Source organism: Epinephelus moara, chromosome 22, assembly GCF_006386435.1.
Source record: "Epinephelus moara isolate mb chromosome 22, YSFRI_EMoa_1.0, whole genome shotgun sequence".
NCBI classification, from domain to species: Eukaryota; Metazoa; Chordata; class Actinopteri; order Perciformes; family Serranidae; genus Epinephelus; species Epinephelus moara.
In genome coordinates this window covers 16,410,180-16,426,167 of record NC_065527.1, presented here as the reverse complement: position 1 = coordinate 16,426,167, position 15,988 = coordinate 16,410,180, and the positions used below count along the sequence as shown (strand labels likewise).

Sequence of the window (15,988 nt, the reverse complement as noted above, 5' to 3'; positions counted from 1 at the left end):
ATCACCAGGTGGTAGAAACACCATTGATTGACAGCTTCTTAAATCTGCAGAGTTGCTTGGTAGAAAATAAAATACTATGATATACTATAAGGGGAAATGTCTTTCAGAATAAAAGAGGAATTATGTTATTTTACACACTGCTTTTTTGGTAATACCCATCTCTGTATTTTTGTATTTCCAGTTTTCTCATGTGACTCTCAAGTGGCTCAGTGCAGATTAGTTCCTGTCTGTCAGTCTCTGTTGGCTCAGTCAGATATCAGAGATTTGGGGACTCAAAACAGTTTCAAAAAACCTCTGGCAGATTTACTGGCCTGCATCTTTAAAAGGAGAGATGAGAGAGACTTTGATTCCTTGAACATGACAAAATTACCCCTCACAGTCTTGGCTGTCTGCTGAGTCAGCAACCCTCAGAAGACAGTTTGATTCAGCAATTTTTTATCCATTCAGGATGCCAAGATCAGATTTAAAATTTTGTTTAAACATCTGCAGTGAGAGCTGGATTTAATCCACAGCACATGTCTCTCTTCCTATCACAGCTGCCACTGTGGTTTATGTGTAAGCTGACAGTGAAACTGGTTGAAATGTACTCAGTTCTGACATTAGGAATAATGGAAGCTACATACCTGAAGTCATGTATACAATGGTCTACTCTAACCTTTGCATCTGTCTTACTGTTTTGTAGGTGGCGTTGTTGGGGATAGACATCTGTGGTGCGTTTGTGGACCGCATGGGAGAGCGGTTTAAGGGATATCTTGGCACAGGTGAGATACCTCCCCACCCTGACTTTCCTTGAGGTTATATGCTGTATTTACAATGAAACTCAATAACAGCATGTTTTTATTTGTTCTTAATTAGCGTGCACACAAAGAACCTAAAGGACATGTTTTTCTTTTTGGTTCTGGAATGCTCAAGTAAAAGCAACTTTATGGTACACTGAAGGTCACTGTAATGGCACACACTGTTCAGTTCATACCTTGGTTTGGGAGTTACCGTTTGGTGCGAGTTTGGTACAGTGGGGGAAAAAACAAATGTACAAGGATAGGTTTGTTTTCATTTATTTTGAACTGACAGTAGTGCAACTGTCAAAGTCAGACAAAATCTCTTGCTGAGTTAGCATGTTGCCCACTCGCACCTTAAGTAGGCTTACACCATTTCCATTTATAAAAAAAAAAGGACATTTCTGTATTACATGGGTACGTATGCCTTGAACCCACACTGTCTTTGGTCAAAGTGCTTTTAAAGTTTTTGCACCTTCATCTCGGTGTGAGTTCTTTAATGTGAAACTTTTCATCCTGCTGTCTTGGCCAGGACTCAGAGGAAACATTCCTGACAAAATAAAGGTTAAATAAAAAATGAGAATAAAAAAATATACTTTACAAACACTCTCCCAGAAGGCAACAGGTCACAACAGGCTGTATAACTGAAAGGCATCTCTTATGCTTGGAAACTGAAAATAAAATAAATGTAATAATAAAAAGTAAAGCTTGTGCATCAGGAGGAGTGTTTGAATCCGTCCAACTTTGGTTATATGCCAGTTGTTTCAGTATTTGTTTAATCCTGTTGTTTAATCCTGCTGTGATAAGGAGTTGAGCTTGAATTGTTTTTCCTCGTGTTCATGATCAACACATCTGGGTGATGCTGTTGAGTGTGCCTTAGCATGTTGGATGTATTTCCATTCAGATATTCAACAGTGCTGGAGCAACACTGTTACACCGACACACCCTTGTATAAGTTTCCGGGCAAAACTTGCTTGTGAACTTCTGTTCCAAGAGAAGTGCATCAATCCACGCACAGTGTTTAACGTGAGGCTGTGTGCACTGAACAGTTACCTCCATAATGTGATGGTTTGGCACTATTTCACAAACCATTACAGTGCAATGGTGCACTTATGGCAATTTCCTCATCCATGAAAAAGAAAACAGACCTGTACCTGTACAAATCCCACATTACATAGCCAACACACACACATACACACACTGTTATAATTTAGTTTGTCATTCATTGTGAAACAGATTATAAGACTAGTCTTTTTTGTTGAGTTCATTAGGCTCAAATGTAAATGTTCATTCCTCCATCATCTTAAGCAGCAAGGCTAACAAAAGGCAGCTAGTCACCACTATTTCCCCAACTATACTCAACAACACTTCTCTACACTGTTGCTTGAATAGTGATGATTTGTGTATTGTTGTATGGCCTCTTCAGCATTTTGACCTTCCATTTTGTCTCTCGCTTCCACTTTGTGGTTCCTCTGAGACAGACCAGCAGCACCGCTCTAAAGCCTGGCACCACCCCCTCTCTACTATACATCCTTTGCTCTCTATATTTAGGCCCTGAATTGTCTGCCATGCTGTAGCTCAGTCTATTACACCCCAAAACCACACCTCACATTCATATGACCTCATGCGCTGAATCTTGTATCAGATTTCATACTCTGTGAGTGTGTGTGTGTGTGTATGTATGTGTGTTTGTTATGTCAGTGCCAGCCCTTGTGTGTGCCCGCTGAAGGTGTCACCAGCTGTCTTTGTCAGCCAGACTGGCTCTTGTCACCAACAAACACACTCAGTCCTGCAGTGCGGCTCTGGGATGACTGGACCTGTCACACTGTGCAAAGTCTGCCACTACACACTCATACACACACATACACAGAAAAACACACACTCTGTATCTTGCTCACTGTCTAGGACAGTGCCTTAGCCTGGATCTGTGTGTGAGTGTGTGTGAAATAGAAGTGTGTGTTTCAGATTGATGGTAAAAACATCTCCGAGCCACCGCTGCCTCTGGAATCTCCCTCTCCCCATCTGACTTCCATCTCTCCTTTCCTGTGCTCTCTCTCCTTCCCCCTGCACCAACCCACCCTCCTCCCACACATACACACACACACACTCAAAGGGGAGGAAGATGAGATCATTGAGACTGAGCGATTGTATTGATCTACAGGACTGACTCAGGGTTGCTGCCATTATACCGCACTAATGCAGTGCCCATTTAAAACATGGCTTGGAACAGGCTGATTGCTTGGCCTGTTCTCAAAAACTGCTCATACAAACAAAAATTTGAGTACTACATCTACTAATGCCACTACCAGCATTCACAGTTAGAGAAAGGGACAAATCAGTGTTTGCCTCTGGCCACCAAATCACTAAATCGACCCCCTGAAAAATACAATCAAGTCACAGCAACTTGTCAGAAGAATATTAATCTCTAAATAGCTGAATCAATCACTTGGTTTCACATCACCGCTGCGGTTATATTAGGGCATGGATCTGCACAGTTTGAATTGCAATTGCAGTGTGGCACTGTTCCTGTGGACTCATTGACTTCAGGAAAGTGAAGAAGAGTTTGGTCACAACATCAGTATATCCAGCATCCAGCAGCAAAAGTGAACTGTGAGCTTGTAAAGGCCCGCTGCAGACAACATGCTCGACTCAGTCCGCACCACTGCGGTTTTGAGGTAGAGCATGGATTTCATTAGCAGAGGTATTTGCCTGTTGGTATCTATATTAGTTGTATAAGGTAGAAAAAGAAACATACCTAAGCTGCGGTTAGAAAGATGCAAAAAATACATACGTAAAATACACTTGACACTCTGCAGAGCTACTGCCAATGGTGCCGTTCATTTGTTTATTCAAAGTTTATCAATACTGAACGTATTGTGTTTCGAAATCGTGCTGAATTCAATACTGCACTTCCTTCCTCTCCAGCAGTGCACCTGTCAACTGTGAAATAAATCGGATGATTTGAGATACGTGAAGGACAGACAGACATAGACAGACAGAAATTCTTTGCTTTACAGTTAGATATGTGTATGCGCACATTTGTGTATGCACTTTAACAGTGTGTTTTTGACTATCGTGCAAAGTGACTTCCAGATGTGAATTGAAAATGGAAGTGAAACATTCAGCCTGTGCATAGACTTAATAATACAATACTTTGCAATACTATAACATTAATAATACGGTATAATGATACAATGATAATGCTTTGCATGGCGACAGATAAAATAAAGTGATGTGATTGGCCCGGCAGCTGTGCCCCAGTGTGATCGCCCTGTTAACAACTTTGAAACAAAATTAGTTAATATACCACATACAAGCAAAGTGTGTGTGTTTGTGTGTTTTCATGCTTACTACAGACGATGACGTCGTGTGCAACAGTGTCCCCTCTGTCATTTTTTCTGTTTGAGGGTATTGTCCTCATTGCCAAGGCAACCAGCTGTTATGGTAACATTATGTACGCACACACACAAAGCACGGGAAAAGGACAGATGACATCACTCCCCATGCTGAAGTTTGAGGTTAGGAATGTGGGTAGGAGTGTGTGTGTGTGTGTGTGTGTGTGCTCTCACACCATTCTGTGTGTGTTTGATATTATCTCACTGACTGAATGTCAAAGGGAGGTTTCGAGTTTTATGTAACTCCATCTGATTGTCAAACAGAGAAAGATCCACCAGATTTGGCATTTTGTCTGAACTGGGTAGTGGAATTTGTCAAACCATTTAAACCATTGTATGTTGGGGATTTTTGACTTTGTGAGTTAAAGGATAAGACTGGAGATGCTTTTGTTTATCTCATGAAAAGACCAAAACCGCAGCTCCACCTCTCAGTACTTTCTGACTTCCCTATCATGTCTGTGGTGCTCGTCCAGAAGCCCATTGGTTCTTCCTGAACATGTCAATTAAATTAAAATAATTTCTTAAAATAGCCTAAAACCGTAGTTTTTAACAAACATTACTCAACAGGAAGTAGTAGTTCATTTGTTGTGGACTCTTTTCAGCTGCGAGTTGTGCATGCTAGTGAGCATTTATGAAAGCAGCACCATGTACACATGTTCATCACAATGAAGAAACATGTCAGCCAGTGCAACATTTTGGCTCACTGATGCATTTTTAACAGCAATTGCACAGAAGAATAAGATAAATCACGCTTTGGATACCCAGAAAATTGTTTAAATTGGTCTATTCACAGGTTGTGTTGATACTAAGAAAAACATTTAATGTCACCAGACTCATCCTCTAAATATACTCTTCAGTAAAGATTAGTTATTCATATTGCCACCTACAAAGGGTCCTCAGTTAAAATAGTGCTCGTCTTATATTAAAGCTGAAAATACACTTAGAGCCGAGGGCCCTCCTGCTAACTCTGTCTCACATTTCACAGAGGATTGGAGTAACCATCTGAAACATTTGTGCAGTTGCCAAAATCCTCACAGTTCACTCGAATGCCACCATTTAAAGGCTCTGACTTTTATTCCTGTACAGGGTGCGTCACTGCATTACATAGGCCGTGCTACTGGAGCAGTTGTGTGTCTTAGATAAAGTGGAACTGACGCGAGAGCATTTGATGATCCTGACGTTATTTTAGTCACGGTCCATTTCTCATTTCCTGTCCTCTCTTTCCCCTCGTCTAATTGGAGCCTTGGTGTCGATGGTGGCATTGCATAAGCTTTATATTGCAATGTTTATGTGTCTTTCTCGCTCACGCACCCACAGATTGTAACTAATGATAATCAGACATCTTTGTATATTTGTTTTTTAACAGCACTCCACTGGGGGGCACTCTTTATTGCCTTTGGTCTTTAAATCCAGCAGGGACTCAGTGTCATGTGTGGCCTCATTTCTCCTGTACTTGATGTAAATACTACACATTAAACTGCATTTTTCATACAGTGACTCTCATCACTAACCCGCCCTCTCTGTCTCGCTCTCTCCCTTCGTCCATCTCTTTCGCTGACTGTAGTTTTGCCAGCTTTGGTGGACAGGCTGGGCGATGGGAAGGACCAGGTCAGGGAGAACAGCCAAGCGCTCATCCTTCGCTGTATGGAGCAGGCTGCCTCGCCCATGGTGAGAAAAACACACACACACACACACACACACACACACAGAGACATGCATACAAATATTAGCCTCAGGACCAGACACTTCTCTTGTAATATATGTCACTTAAATAGTGATTAAAACCAGGATATCCGCCAATTTTTTATGAGAAATTGATTTCAACCACCACATGTAACGTAACAGACATCACACAAAGGTCATTTAGACGTTAATCCCCAGTACCCGGTACACTTGGAAAGGTGGTCTCAAGTACAGTTCATGTGTACTCCAGTACGGCACACATCAGGTGTGAACAGTACCTCTACCGAAACGCAGACTGCTGTTTAATGTGACTACAAGGAGTTTTTTACCTGTTATAAAACAGGCACAATTTAATACTGATGCCACTAAATCAGACGGCAGCGCAGACGCACCCAGATCTAGCTTTGCTGCCACCTGGAACCTGCTGTCGTAGATCCAGCGGGAGGCTCCGCGCAAGCCAGCAGCAGCTCGTCTTCTGGCCAGGAGCAGAGCTTCACCTCGCTGCTTGGCTGGTTCCCACTGATGATGCTCTGCGGGGCAGTAGTATTCGTCTGCGGTGCCATTTTCTACACTGTAGCGCGGAAATGTCACATAGATGATGACGCAAATGTGCTCAGGTACAGAACAACATTACTAATGTGAAAGCTGAGGAGTGGGAAAGTGGATAATTGGGGGACAGTCGTACACAGGCATGGTGCAAATCAATCGTATGTAAAATGAAAACGATGTTAAATTTTGGATATCATTGATGTCCTGGTTTTAAAGGGTGTATTACAGTTAAGTCATGCAATTTCTTGTGTCCATAACGTGTTTTGTGTGCTGGTAGAAAAGTCAGCAGACAGCAACCCTCAGATCAATTGTAGTTTTTCCAGTCTGTTTCAAGAATGCACAATCAAGATACAGAAAAGGAACAGCAGACAAATCACAGCCACCTCCACATCAATAGGTAGCCACTACAGCTGAGAAGTAGTCCATGTTTTGGGCTCCCTCACCTGGGTATTAAAGGAATTACACAGGCTACATCTTCCTCTGCTTTGTGTCATCTACACACAGTACACATGCACATCACAGATTGTAACCTCCCCTGTGCTCTGTAATCTGCTCGAACCCCCGATGAGCTGCCTGGTATAACCTTCCTCGGCTGGTTCCTCCTAATACTGTCTTTCTGTCTCTCTCCCTCATCCCTCCCTTTTCTCTCTCGCCCTCTCCTTCATCCAGTACGTTTGGGAAAGGCTACTTCCTGGTTTCAAACACAAGAACTTCCGCAGTCGAGAAGGAATCTGCCTCTGTCTCAGTGCCACGCTCGCCTCGTGAGTAACTTCCCCTCTTCAGCTGTATCACTTCCAGGGTGAAAGAATACAGTGTGAATTGTAAAGCTGTTAAATGTCTGCACATTTTTCTCATCCTGTGGGCAGAAGGTCATACAGTAGTCTTTAAAATAAATTCAAAATGTAAAGATAGAGTATATTAAATCGTACTTACTATAAACCAACTAACTGACTTCTTTAATATATAAAGAATATTTTTTTGTGACCTAGATTCTACAATCTTAATCCTGCTCTGACACCATATATCTTTAATGTGAGTTAATTTGTGCACTGCACACTGAGGAGTCAGCAATACTCTCGATTTGTTTTATTCAAGAAATGCAGTCTCCAGGATTAATCTTCTTAACTGTGTGTGTGACGCTATGGAGGTGCCACACGTGCTGCAAATGGCACCGCCGCTTTTGTCATGTGATCTTAACCTTAAAACACACATGCTGGCTACAAGTTGCTTTCAGAGAGATTTAAAAGTCTGTTCTTAGTTCACCCCGGCCTGAACTCTCACATACCCGGCTGTCAGGCTTGATGGAAGACTTGCTTTTCAACATTTAATTTGAATTGGACTGTATCTGACTACTATGTTCCAAAGAAAATACTGCAGCCCATTTAAGCCTCATTTCCGCTGCATGTTACCAGCACGGCTTGACTCAAGTTAACTCGCTTGGAACCTCTTTTTTTTTTTTTTTTTGGTTTTTCATTGGTGACATTTGTAGATACCACCTTGGTCAAGATTCAAAGCGAGCTCAGCTGTTAAGACACAGTGGACCACTGATTGGTCAGAGAGTTTGTCACCAGCAAGTTTGACCCAGATTTATTAAAATGGCGATCTCCAAATTCATGCTCTGGTCAGTTGACAAAGTGCAGACGTTCCTCTGTTTGGTTGTCAATGAAAGGATCCAGCGAGAGCTTGATGAATCTGGGTACAACCAGTGTTTGTGTCGTGTTCAAGATGATTTTACGGCAGTTTTACTCAACATCGCTACGACAAACAGCTAATTCCCCTACATGAACGGGGTACTATCTGCAGTAGAAAACAAAATCAAATCAAAAGTGAGCGGGGTAGTCAAGTAGAGTCAAGTTGAGTCAAAACATGCAGTGGAAATGAGGTATTAGTGATGTTTTTCCAGAAGCCACAGGAGGTCAAAGAGATCTCATCTGGGAAAAGAAAAGAGATCAATTGAAATTGGCTTGTTGGTTAAGCCAGACTTTTTCCAGACATTTTCTATACGCATTTTTCTTCATCTTCTGTTGATTTCTAAACGTATTACTTTCTTCTTGTTTTCTCCGGTTAGTTATGAGAGTATTTCCGCTCTGGTGCAGGTTGTAGTTAAGTTTTGTTTTCTACCTTCAGGTTACTAAACGGGGCAGATCTGGGCTGTTCGAGTGGCAGTGCTAATTTTAGCATCTTTTTGCTAATGGAAAGTGACACTGTTGTGCTAAATGCTAAGCTGCTACCTGATAGTAAAGCTAAGTGTTCACTCAGCGTCCATTAAGCCTGAGCAGACTGATTTAAAACACAGCACAGGAATGATCTATTTTTGGGTTTTGAAATGTTTATAATTCACAGTCTCCCTCGTGAGAGGAGAAGTGCTCTCCTCATTCCTCAATATGTAATATGAATGATGGGCAACGTTTTCATTAGACAGAAAATATTTTATACTTGCTTTACCTTGTCATGAATAGATATCATCCCTCTCATTTCCTCATGTCCTTGTGGCTCTTTTTCAGGTATGGAGCCCAGCCGTTGAGCCTCAGTAAACTAGTCCCTCATCTCTGCACTTTGACTGGAGACCAGAACCCACAGGTAAGAGACACGGCGCTACAAGCCTTCATGTCTGTGTATACTGTAATTTCTGTGTGTGTGAGTAGGGCTATGTATTGGCAAGTCTCTGGTGATCCAATACGTATCAAAATACATGGGTTAAGATTCAGTATATTGTGGTGTATTGCAACTCTGTAAGCAAGGCTGTATATTGTGGGTTTCATAGGTCTGTTTTGTTTTTATGCAAGGAATATGTCTTCATGTTGGAGTGGTAGAGCATGGCTGAAGATAGATTACAGCCATAGAAACAGAACGAATATGAAGGACATTGAGTGGTTTGTCAAGGTCATCTGACTTGTACAAAAGAAAATGATTGATGTTAGTTGTCAGACGTCAGTGGGGCTGTAAAGTGTGTTCCACTCACTAGTTTGAGAATGCTGTACTGGCTTATTCTCTATTTTCCTAATTAAACAAAAAATTATACAATATTACTCTAATCCATGTTTCTCTTTCACGGAAATATGGTTGACGTTATCTTAATAACCGTGTTCACTCATCTTAAAACACACTTCATTCAAAACATTGTTAGTTAGTCTTGTTGGTTGTTTAGTTCTATGCCTCTCAGCTCTCCACTGAGCTGCGGCTGTCATTGTTCTTCGGAGGCAGCTACAATGCGTCATGTTTCAGCAAACATTAAATTTGTGGCACCAACAGAAACAGGGAAATAACAGTTTTGATTTCTTATTTGAAAACATATTACGTCACCGCTCACTTAGTCGTTACTGCAAAACCTTGCCTTAGTGAGTCAGTTTGTTTATATGGGTGTTTCTGCGGCAGTTAGCTCATTGCAGGAGTTGCAGTGGCAGTGGGACACATAAAAATGGCCACTGCTGTGACCATACGGCTGATCTGCGATGATATAAATGGGAATGTCAGTTCTACTCATTCTATTTCTGTGATTATAACTCTGCTAGTTAGCAGTCAGGGGTTTAAACACAACACAAATGAACCACTGCCTCAGATCTTTGAGATACTGTCTTTCATGATACTGTCTTACACCTTGAGTTGGGCACTGAATGTGGTGATTTTTAAGGGTACCAACCGAATTGCGTTGGTATTACTAAGTACTGATTCATCCATTTCAGGACACTTTGCCACAGAGACAACAGAGCTCCACAGAGCCTGTGTCATTTAGAAAGAAGGCAAAAGCGGTGCGAAGTGCCCTGAAGCTAGGAACCTGACCATGGAGCTCTGTTGGCTTCCCAGCAAGCAGAAACTAGCACTGTATCACCGGTAGTTTTTGGTCTATCTGGTCTGTTTTCTTGTCTATTCCATTGTGAAATAGGCGGGTATCACAGTTGTTTGTGATTGTGTTTTTTGAAGGATGTAGCCTACTTATTCCGCATATTTGTCAGTTGTGTCTAAACAGAGAGCAAGAGAGACGAGCAGATACATACACACAAACATATACACACACAAACACACCCAAGCAGACAGAGAGATATACTCTGTATGCTTGGAAAAGAGCAGGGAAGCAGAGTTTGAGTTACCAGCACTGTTGCCAGTATCGGTTCAAATGTGAACTGTATCCAACCCTACTTAAACCCCTCTGTGTGAGTGGGTAGAGGTCCTGAGTGTCTTTCCTGTATCAGTCTGTAGCTAAGCTTGTGGTTTAGCTCTCAGCATCCAGAGTGTGTTGGCAGGCATCTTAAGGCAGCTCTGTGATTATTACTGTTATTAGTGAGGAGATGGGCTCTGTAGAGTCCCCCCCCACCCCACCCTACCCACCCACCTCCAGCCTCACTGCTGAATCATGAGCACCAACACCCAACCATTAACACACACAACAGTACTGGCTGAGTATGTGTGTGTGTTAGAGAGAGAGGGATAGAGGGAGGTTGGTTATAAGCTCCTGTGGAGTTGCACCCCAAAGCTGAAATCTGCTCCTATCGTCTACCCAATGATTATCTACCCACATACTGTCCCGACCAATCAAAATCCTCAGCATGCCCGCCCACCCTCAGCTGCAGAGAATCCCTTTAACAGCATCCCACTACCAATCGCAACAGTGCTCACAACATTATGAGCAAATCAGATGTCTCCCATTAGGGGGATAAGTGCGGGCCCTTAAGGGTTTCTTCTTTAATGTGTTTACAATCACAACCCTTAGTGTGTAACCCCAGACAGTTGAGTGTAATCTGTATGGATTTATTAATAAATTTGACAAACTATTTTACATGGTATATCAGTGCAAGTGTAGCCTTTTGTGTGTGAGCGTGTGTGTAGGAATTTTTAACTGGTTAATGTTTGCTGTCTGCAGGTACGTGAGGCCTCCATAACAACACTGGTGGATGTTTATCGTCACGTTGGAGAGAGGGTCCGGGCAGACCTAGGAAAGAGAGGGCTCCCTGCTGCACGGTAAGTTAATTTCCATGTGTCAGATGTTGATGAGCTCTCTTTGTGAGCACTTGTATTTTTATTTTTGTGTGTGTGTGTGTGTGCCTGCTCTGCACAGCAGGGGATGAGCTGTGTGGTTGGTCTGTGGGTCCCGTGGCCTTGGCACTCAGTCTGTCCCAGGCCACACCATGCACCACTCTGCCCTTCACACACACACAGAGGCACTTTCATCCAGAGCACAATGCTGACTGACAGGGGGAGGAGGGTGGGAGGGGGCAGATGGGGTACAAAGGCGTTGGGTGGAGAAACAGAGTCGAGGAAAAATTGGAGAAAGTGTGTCTGTGTGTTCGTGTCATCTGAAGACGTCCGTCAAGTGGTTTCGTCCCTCTTTGGTCGTCCTGGTTACATGTGCTGGGTTGAGGGTTATTCTGAGCACACACAGTGACCCCCCTCCCCTCTGTCTCCAGTGTGTGAGATCAGCAGCCAGCGTTGTGTGCTGACTGCTCAGTATGAGTCTTGCGTCTGTGAATGCTGGCCATGGCCATGTGTCATGTGTTGCGCATATTAAGCCTGTTCGTCTCCGCTGTAAACACACTGTCTGTGTATGTGGGATTTATGCAGACTGGTATGTGTCTGTTATTTGTAGAGGTCTTACAGATGCAGTGATTTACGTCTGACCTCTTTTGTCCAATGCTTATTCTTCTTCTATAGATGTAGTGTAGAAATATTATGAATTCTTTAAAATATGCACACATTTTTTCATGAATCAGGGTAAGCATAAATGTATGTTTTATTGCAGTGTTCACTATTAATATTGGAGCACTGCTGGTGTGAAGGCGAGGTAGAGGTTGTGTGTGAGGGTTAGTATATGGTTGCCGGGTGGAATGCAGGGCTGCGGCCAGGGTCTTGCTGACCAGATCACATATCAACTCTGGAGAGGGAGCATCAGATAATGGAGCGAGAGGGGGTGTTGTGACAGAAAAACGGAGTGTAGAAGGTCGAGAATAAGAGGTGAAAAGGTGGAGAGAGCATTACAGAAAGCAGAATGAGAGGAGTTGACTAGAGGACTGCCTTTTATGATATTCTTTAAACACTCAGGAATTGTGTTTGACTAATGTTTCTAACACAGGGTTAGCCTGCATAAAATCTTTGACATGTCTGGATTATAGCAGCTTGTGACACATGCACTATCAATTATTCTCCAAGGGACATTTTGAGTAATAGTCTCTCTCGAACACTCCCTCCCCCCTTTCAGGGCTCCCAACTAACTTCTTACATTGGTTGCACACATGGGTGCGCCGAAAATTTTTCATTGTGCCTTGTGGCACCATGGTAATACCTTTTTTAAAGCGTTACTGTTTTGTCAGTTACTGTACAAGTTGGTAATTTCTTAACAAGGATTGTAACGGTACACAGAACCTCTGTAAGAGTCAAGTTTCAGAGCGAGTTCAGTAGAGCAGGAAAAAAAACAAATGCAAGGATGTTTGTTTCCGTTTATTTTGAACAGACAGAAATGCAAATGTTAAAGACCAAAGACAGGCACAGTCCTCCTGCTGGGGACTAAGGTAGCAGTTTGCCCACTGACAACTTTGGTAAACAATTTTTTTGTTATAAAAATAAGGAACATTTGAACACGTCTGTATTACACTGTACAAATGCTCAACAGACACTTCAAAAAAGGCTATAACATTAAAAGCATCTCTTATGATATGAAACTGAAAATACAAAATACATAGAACAATAAAAATAAAACTTGTGCATTAGGACGAGTGTCTCAGTTCTGCCAGAGTGTGACTGAGCATAGACCTACAGCTCAAAGTGTTTTGAGCAGAGGTTCGTAGTCCACACTGACTCTGAGACATGCTCATGTAACCCTGGAACCCTTCCTGTTTTTTTTACCCTGCAGATGTGAGCTTGCTGGCTTCACTACCTGGAATAGTATGTATGCAAAAATGAGACCAATGTCCTCCTCTGAAGCCAACACATAAACTATTGTTGTTGAGAAAATTTCGACTGTCAATCAGCCAGCTGAAAACAGCTTGGTCAGCCGCTGTCCTCTCAGTGCTGCTGACAGACAGACGGCTGGTACTGACAGCAGAGATGGCCGAAGGGAGGTCAAAGTGAATGTGGAGTAGCACTCACGGGCTGCTCACATCTCGGTTTTAATGTGGATCCCCAGTGAGACTTTTACATTTTAATTTTAATTTGTTAAACACAAGCAAAGCATTATTAAAGTGAAATACTGTTAATGAGTCAAATTAAAGGAGCAGAAGACATGTAAGCAGTTTTAAAGATGTTCTCTCCTTTCAGCATCTACAGTATGTGCAGGCTGCTCTGTCTGGAGGCTCCTGCGATTCACAGCCGAGCAGTAAAAGTTAAAATATGTGGTTTACAAACTGTGTCACTTTAATGACAAGAACTACTATTACCCCGAATTAGGTTAGTCCCTAAAGGGGTGCCTGGATGTTCAGAACGGGATCGGAAAATAGTTTCATTTCATCATTCAGGTCAGTTAATCTGGTCAGAGCTCAGCACAACGCTGTGCACTGTTTGTTAGTCAGTGTCAGATGAGATCACTCATCCTACAGTGAACCTGGTAACCCCTTTCACATCGACAGTGACACGGGTTAAACCTGCTCTGGCTGTCAGTCTGAATGGGTCAGCGGGAATCATCTGACCCGTCTGTTTGACCCATCTCGTCCTGTCCTGCATTGAATGTGGGTCAGACACTACCTGGATTTCTGTGTGTGTTTTATCAGTCAGCACTGCTATTGAATTTTAAACATTTTAATGATTCTACAGGGTTCCCATGGATCCTTGAAATCCTTGAAAGTTGAAGTGAAACAGACATAAATAGATGTGGGTCATTAAAAGTCCTTGAATTTATATATTTGTGCAAGAATAGTAAATAGGCTATGTTTCTGTTTGCATGTGTGTCTCCGCAGTTGCATCATTGTTTGATATACCACCTGCCTGGGGAGCACGATGGTCACATGCGTGCATGAGTGATTGAAGTCAAATGATGCAGGTTAAACAGTGGCAAGCGAGCAAGAAAGCTAAGGTTGACGAACCCTTATCTCTGCCTGGACAATGTAATACAAGTTCATGTCATGGGCTGAGCAGCTTTGATGAGCTATGATGCTGAAGCATCACACAGGGCGACACTCTGCAAGTTGACCTTAATTACCCTTGATCCATGTCTCAAACTATGCTGTATTGGTCCTTGAATTTGAGGAAATTGGGCCTGGAAAGTCCTTTAAAAGTCTTCGAATTTGATGTTAAAGAAGGTGTGGAAACCCTGATTCTAAACTGACTAAAACCTAATTTTGAAGCAGTATATCTCTGATGTCCTTTTAGGGTGTGTATTTCTAAGGTCTAGCGGTGATTTGTATGAACGTACTGTTATAGACTTGAGTCCCTGTTTTTAGTAACAACATGAGATTAACCTGTGACAGCACTCTGCTATTAGTAGGTCAGATGTCGGTTGAATTAGTGTTCATTGGACCTGTCTCGTGCACACATATCTTGTTCGAAAGAGAAATTAGCTACCTGGAAGGTCACCTCACTGGAGTTGAAGTGACCCCTTTTTCAATGACAGTCTGCGTCCACCACAGATTTAGAGCTCAGTGTAAAAGGTGCAGCAGTGTGAGGACTGGATCCTGGAATTAAGAGTTGTGATGAGGGAGGTGGGAATGAAAAGAGATGGGAGGGAATATAGGCAAGTGGGGTGAGAAGGAGAGACATAGAGGGGGGAGGAGCAGCCTTGCTTTCTGTCTGCTGCTAGCTGTAAAGCCCCTCCCCCTCTGACGAGTGTGTATGTGTGTGTGTGTCTGGATCTGGGAGGGAGGTTATGTAAAGGGTAACTGAATCTCTTCGCTGTCACACAAACAGGCCCACTTGTCTCTCTCTCACACACACAGACACACATGCACACATAGACCCTGCCTGAGATTTAACTCTTTGTACCACTGTGTAGATTTCTTAGTGGGTGTGTGTGCTCAGCGTACAGTACATATGTGCGACAGTAGGTGGTGCTTTGTCGTATGCCCGTAGCATGCTTTGGTCTTTCGCTGTTTGGCTCCTTCTCTCTCTCTCTCACGCCCTCCCTCCCTCCTTCCTCCCTCCCTCCTTCCTTCACGGAGCCACTGCACCATGTTGGATACAAAGAGCTGAGGGAAGCCGAGGACCGGAGCGTGTCACTAGCATGGGAGCTAATGCAATGTTGCGCAGCAACGCAGCAACCTATTAATCAGTCCACTGGGAAATACTGAGGCAAACGAGTATAGAGGACTAAAGGCTGGGATATTTCTGAGCCTAATAGGCAAACTAAAATGCAAATGAAAGGAGGGGAACCACGTGAAAACGCTGCACGGCGGAGGAGCCCATTGCAACGCTAGTCGTCACTTTACAGGAGCTGCTAAGCTGCCTTGTAGTTGTGGACCAGCACCCAGACACCAAAAGATAGACATAGACAGACAGAGGACGGTGTGTATGACTCTTATTCTTGTGTGCTCACATTCATGGCTAACCTTTGGCAAGGAGGTATCAGGGCATGTTACTGGACATGGGTCATTGTGTCTTTGTTGTGTTATTGTCATAGCAGTCATGTGTAACCAATGTGTATCCACACCGCTTAGTGTACAGAAGATG

At 42.9% G+C, this 15,988-nt stretch overlaps 1 protein-coding gene across 17 annotated transcripts in view; it reads left to right on the top strand.

Annotated features, from left to right (window-relative positions):
- Positions 1–15,988, top strand: part of clasp2 (cytoplasmic linker associated protein 2) — a 77,835-nt gene that overhangs the window by 5,956 nt on the left and 55,891 nt on the right. For 16 of the 17 annotated variants that reach the window (XM_050033825.1, XM_050033815.1, XM_050033814.1 and 13 more), the window contains exons 2-6: positions 683–761; positions 5,736–5,839; positions 7,073–7,164; positions 8,908–8,983; positions 11,262–11,359. In XM_050033825.1, coding sequence (XP_049889782.1) covers positions 683–761; positions 5,736–5,839; positions 7,073–7,164; positions 8,908–8,983; positions 11,262–11,359 — 449 coding nt within the window. Of the gene's footprint in view, positions 1–682; positions 762–5,735; positions 5,840–7,072; positions 7,165–8,907; positions 8,984–11,261; positions 11,360–15,483; positions 15,824–15,988 lie in introns of those variants that run through there. The other variant, XM_050033824.1, reaches the window with a different exon arrangement.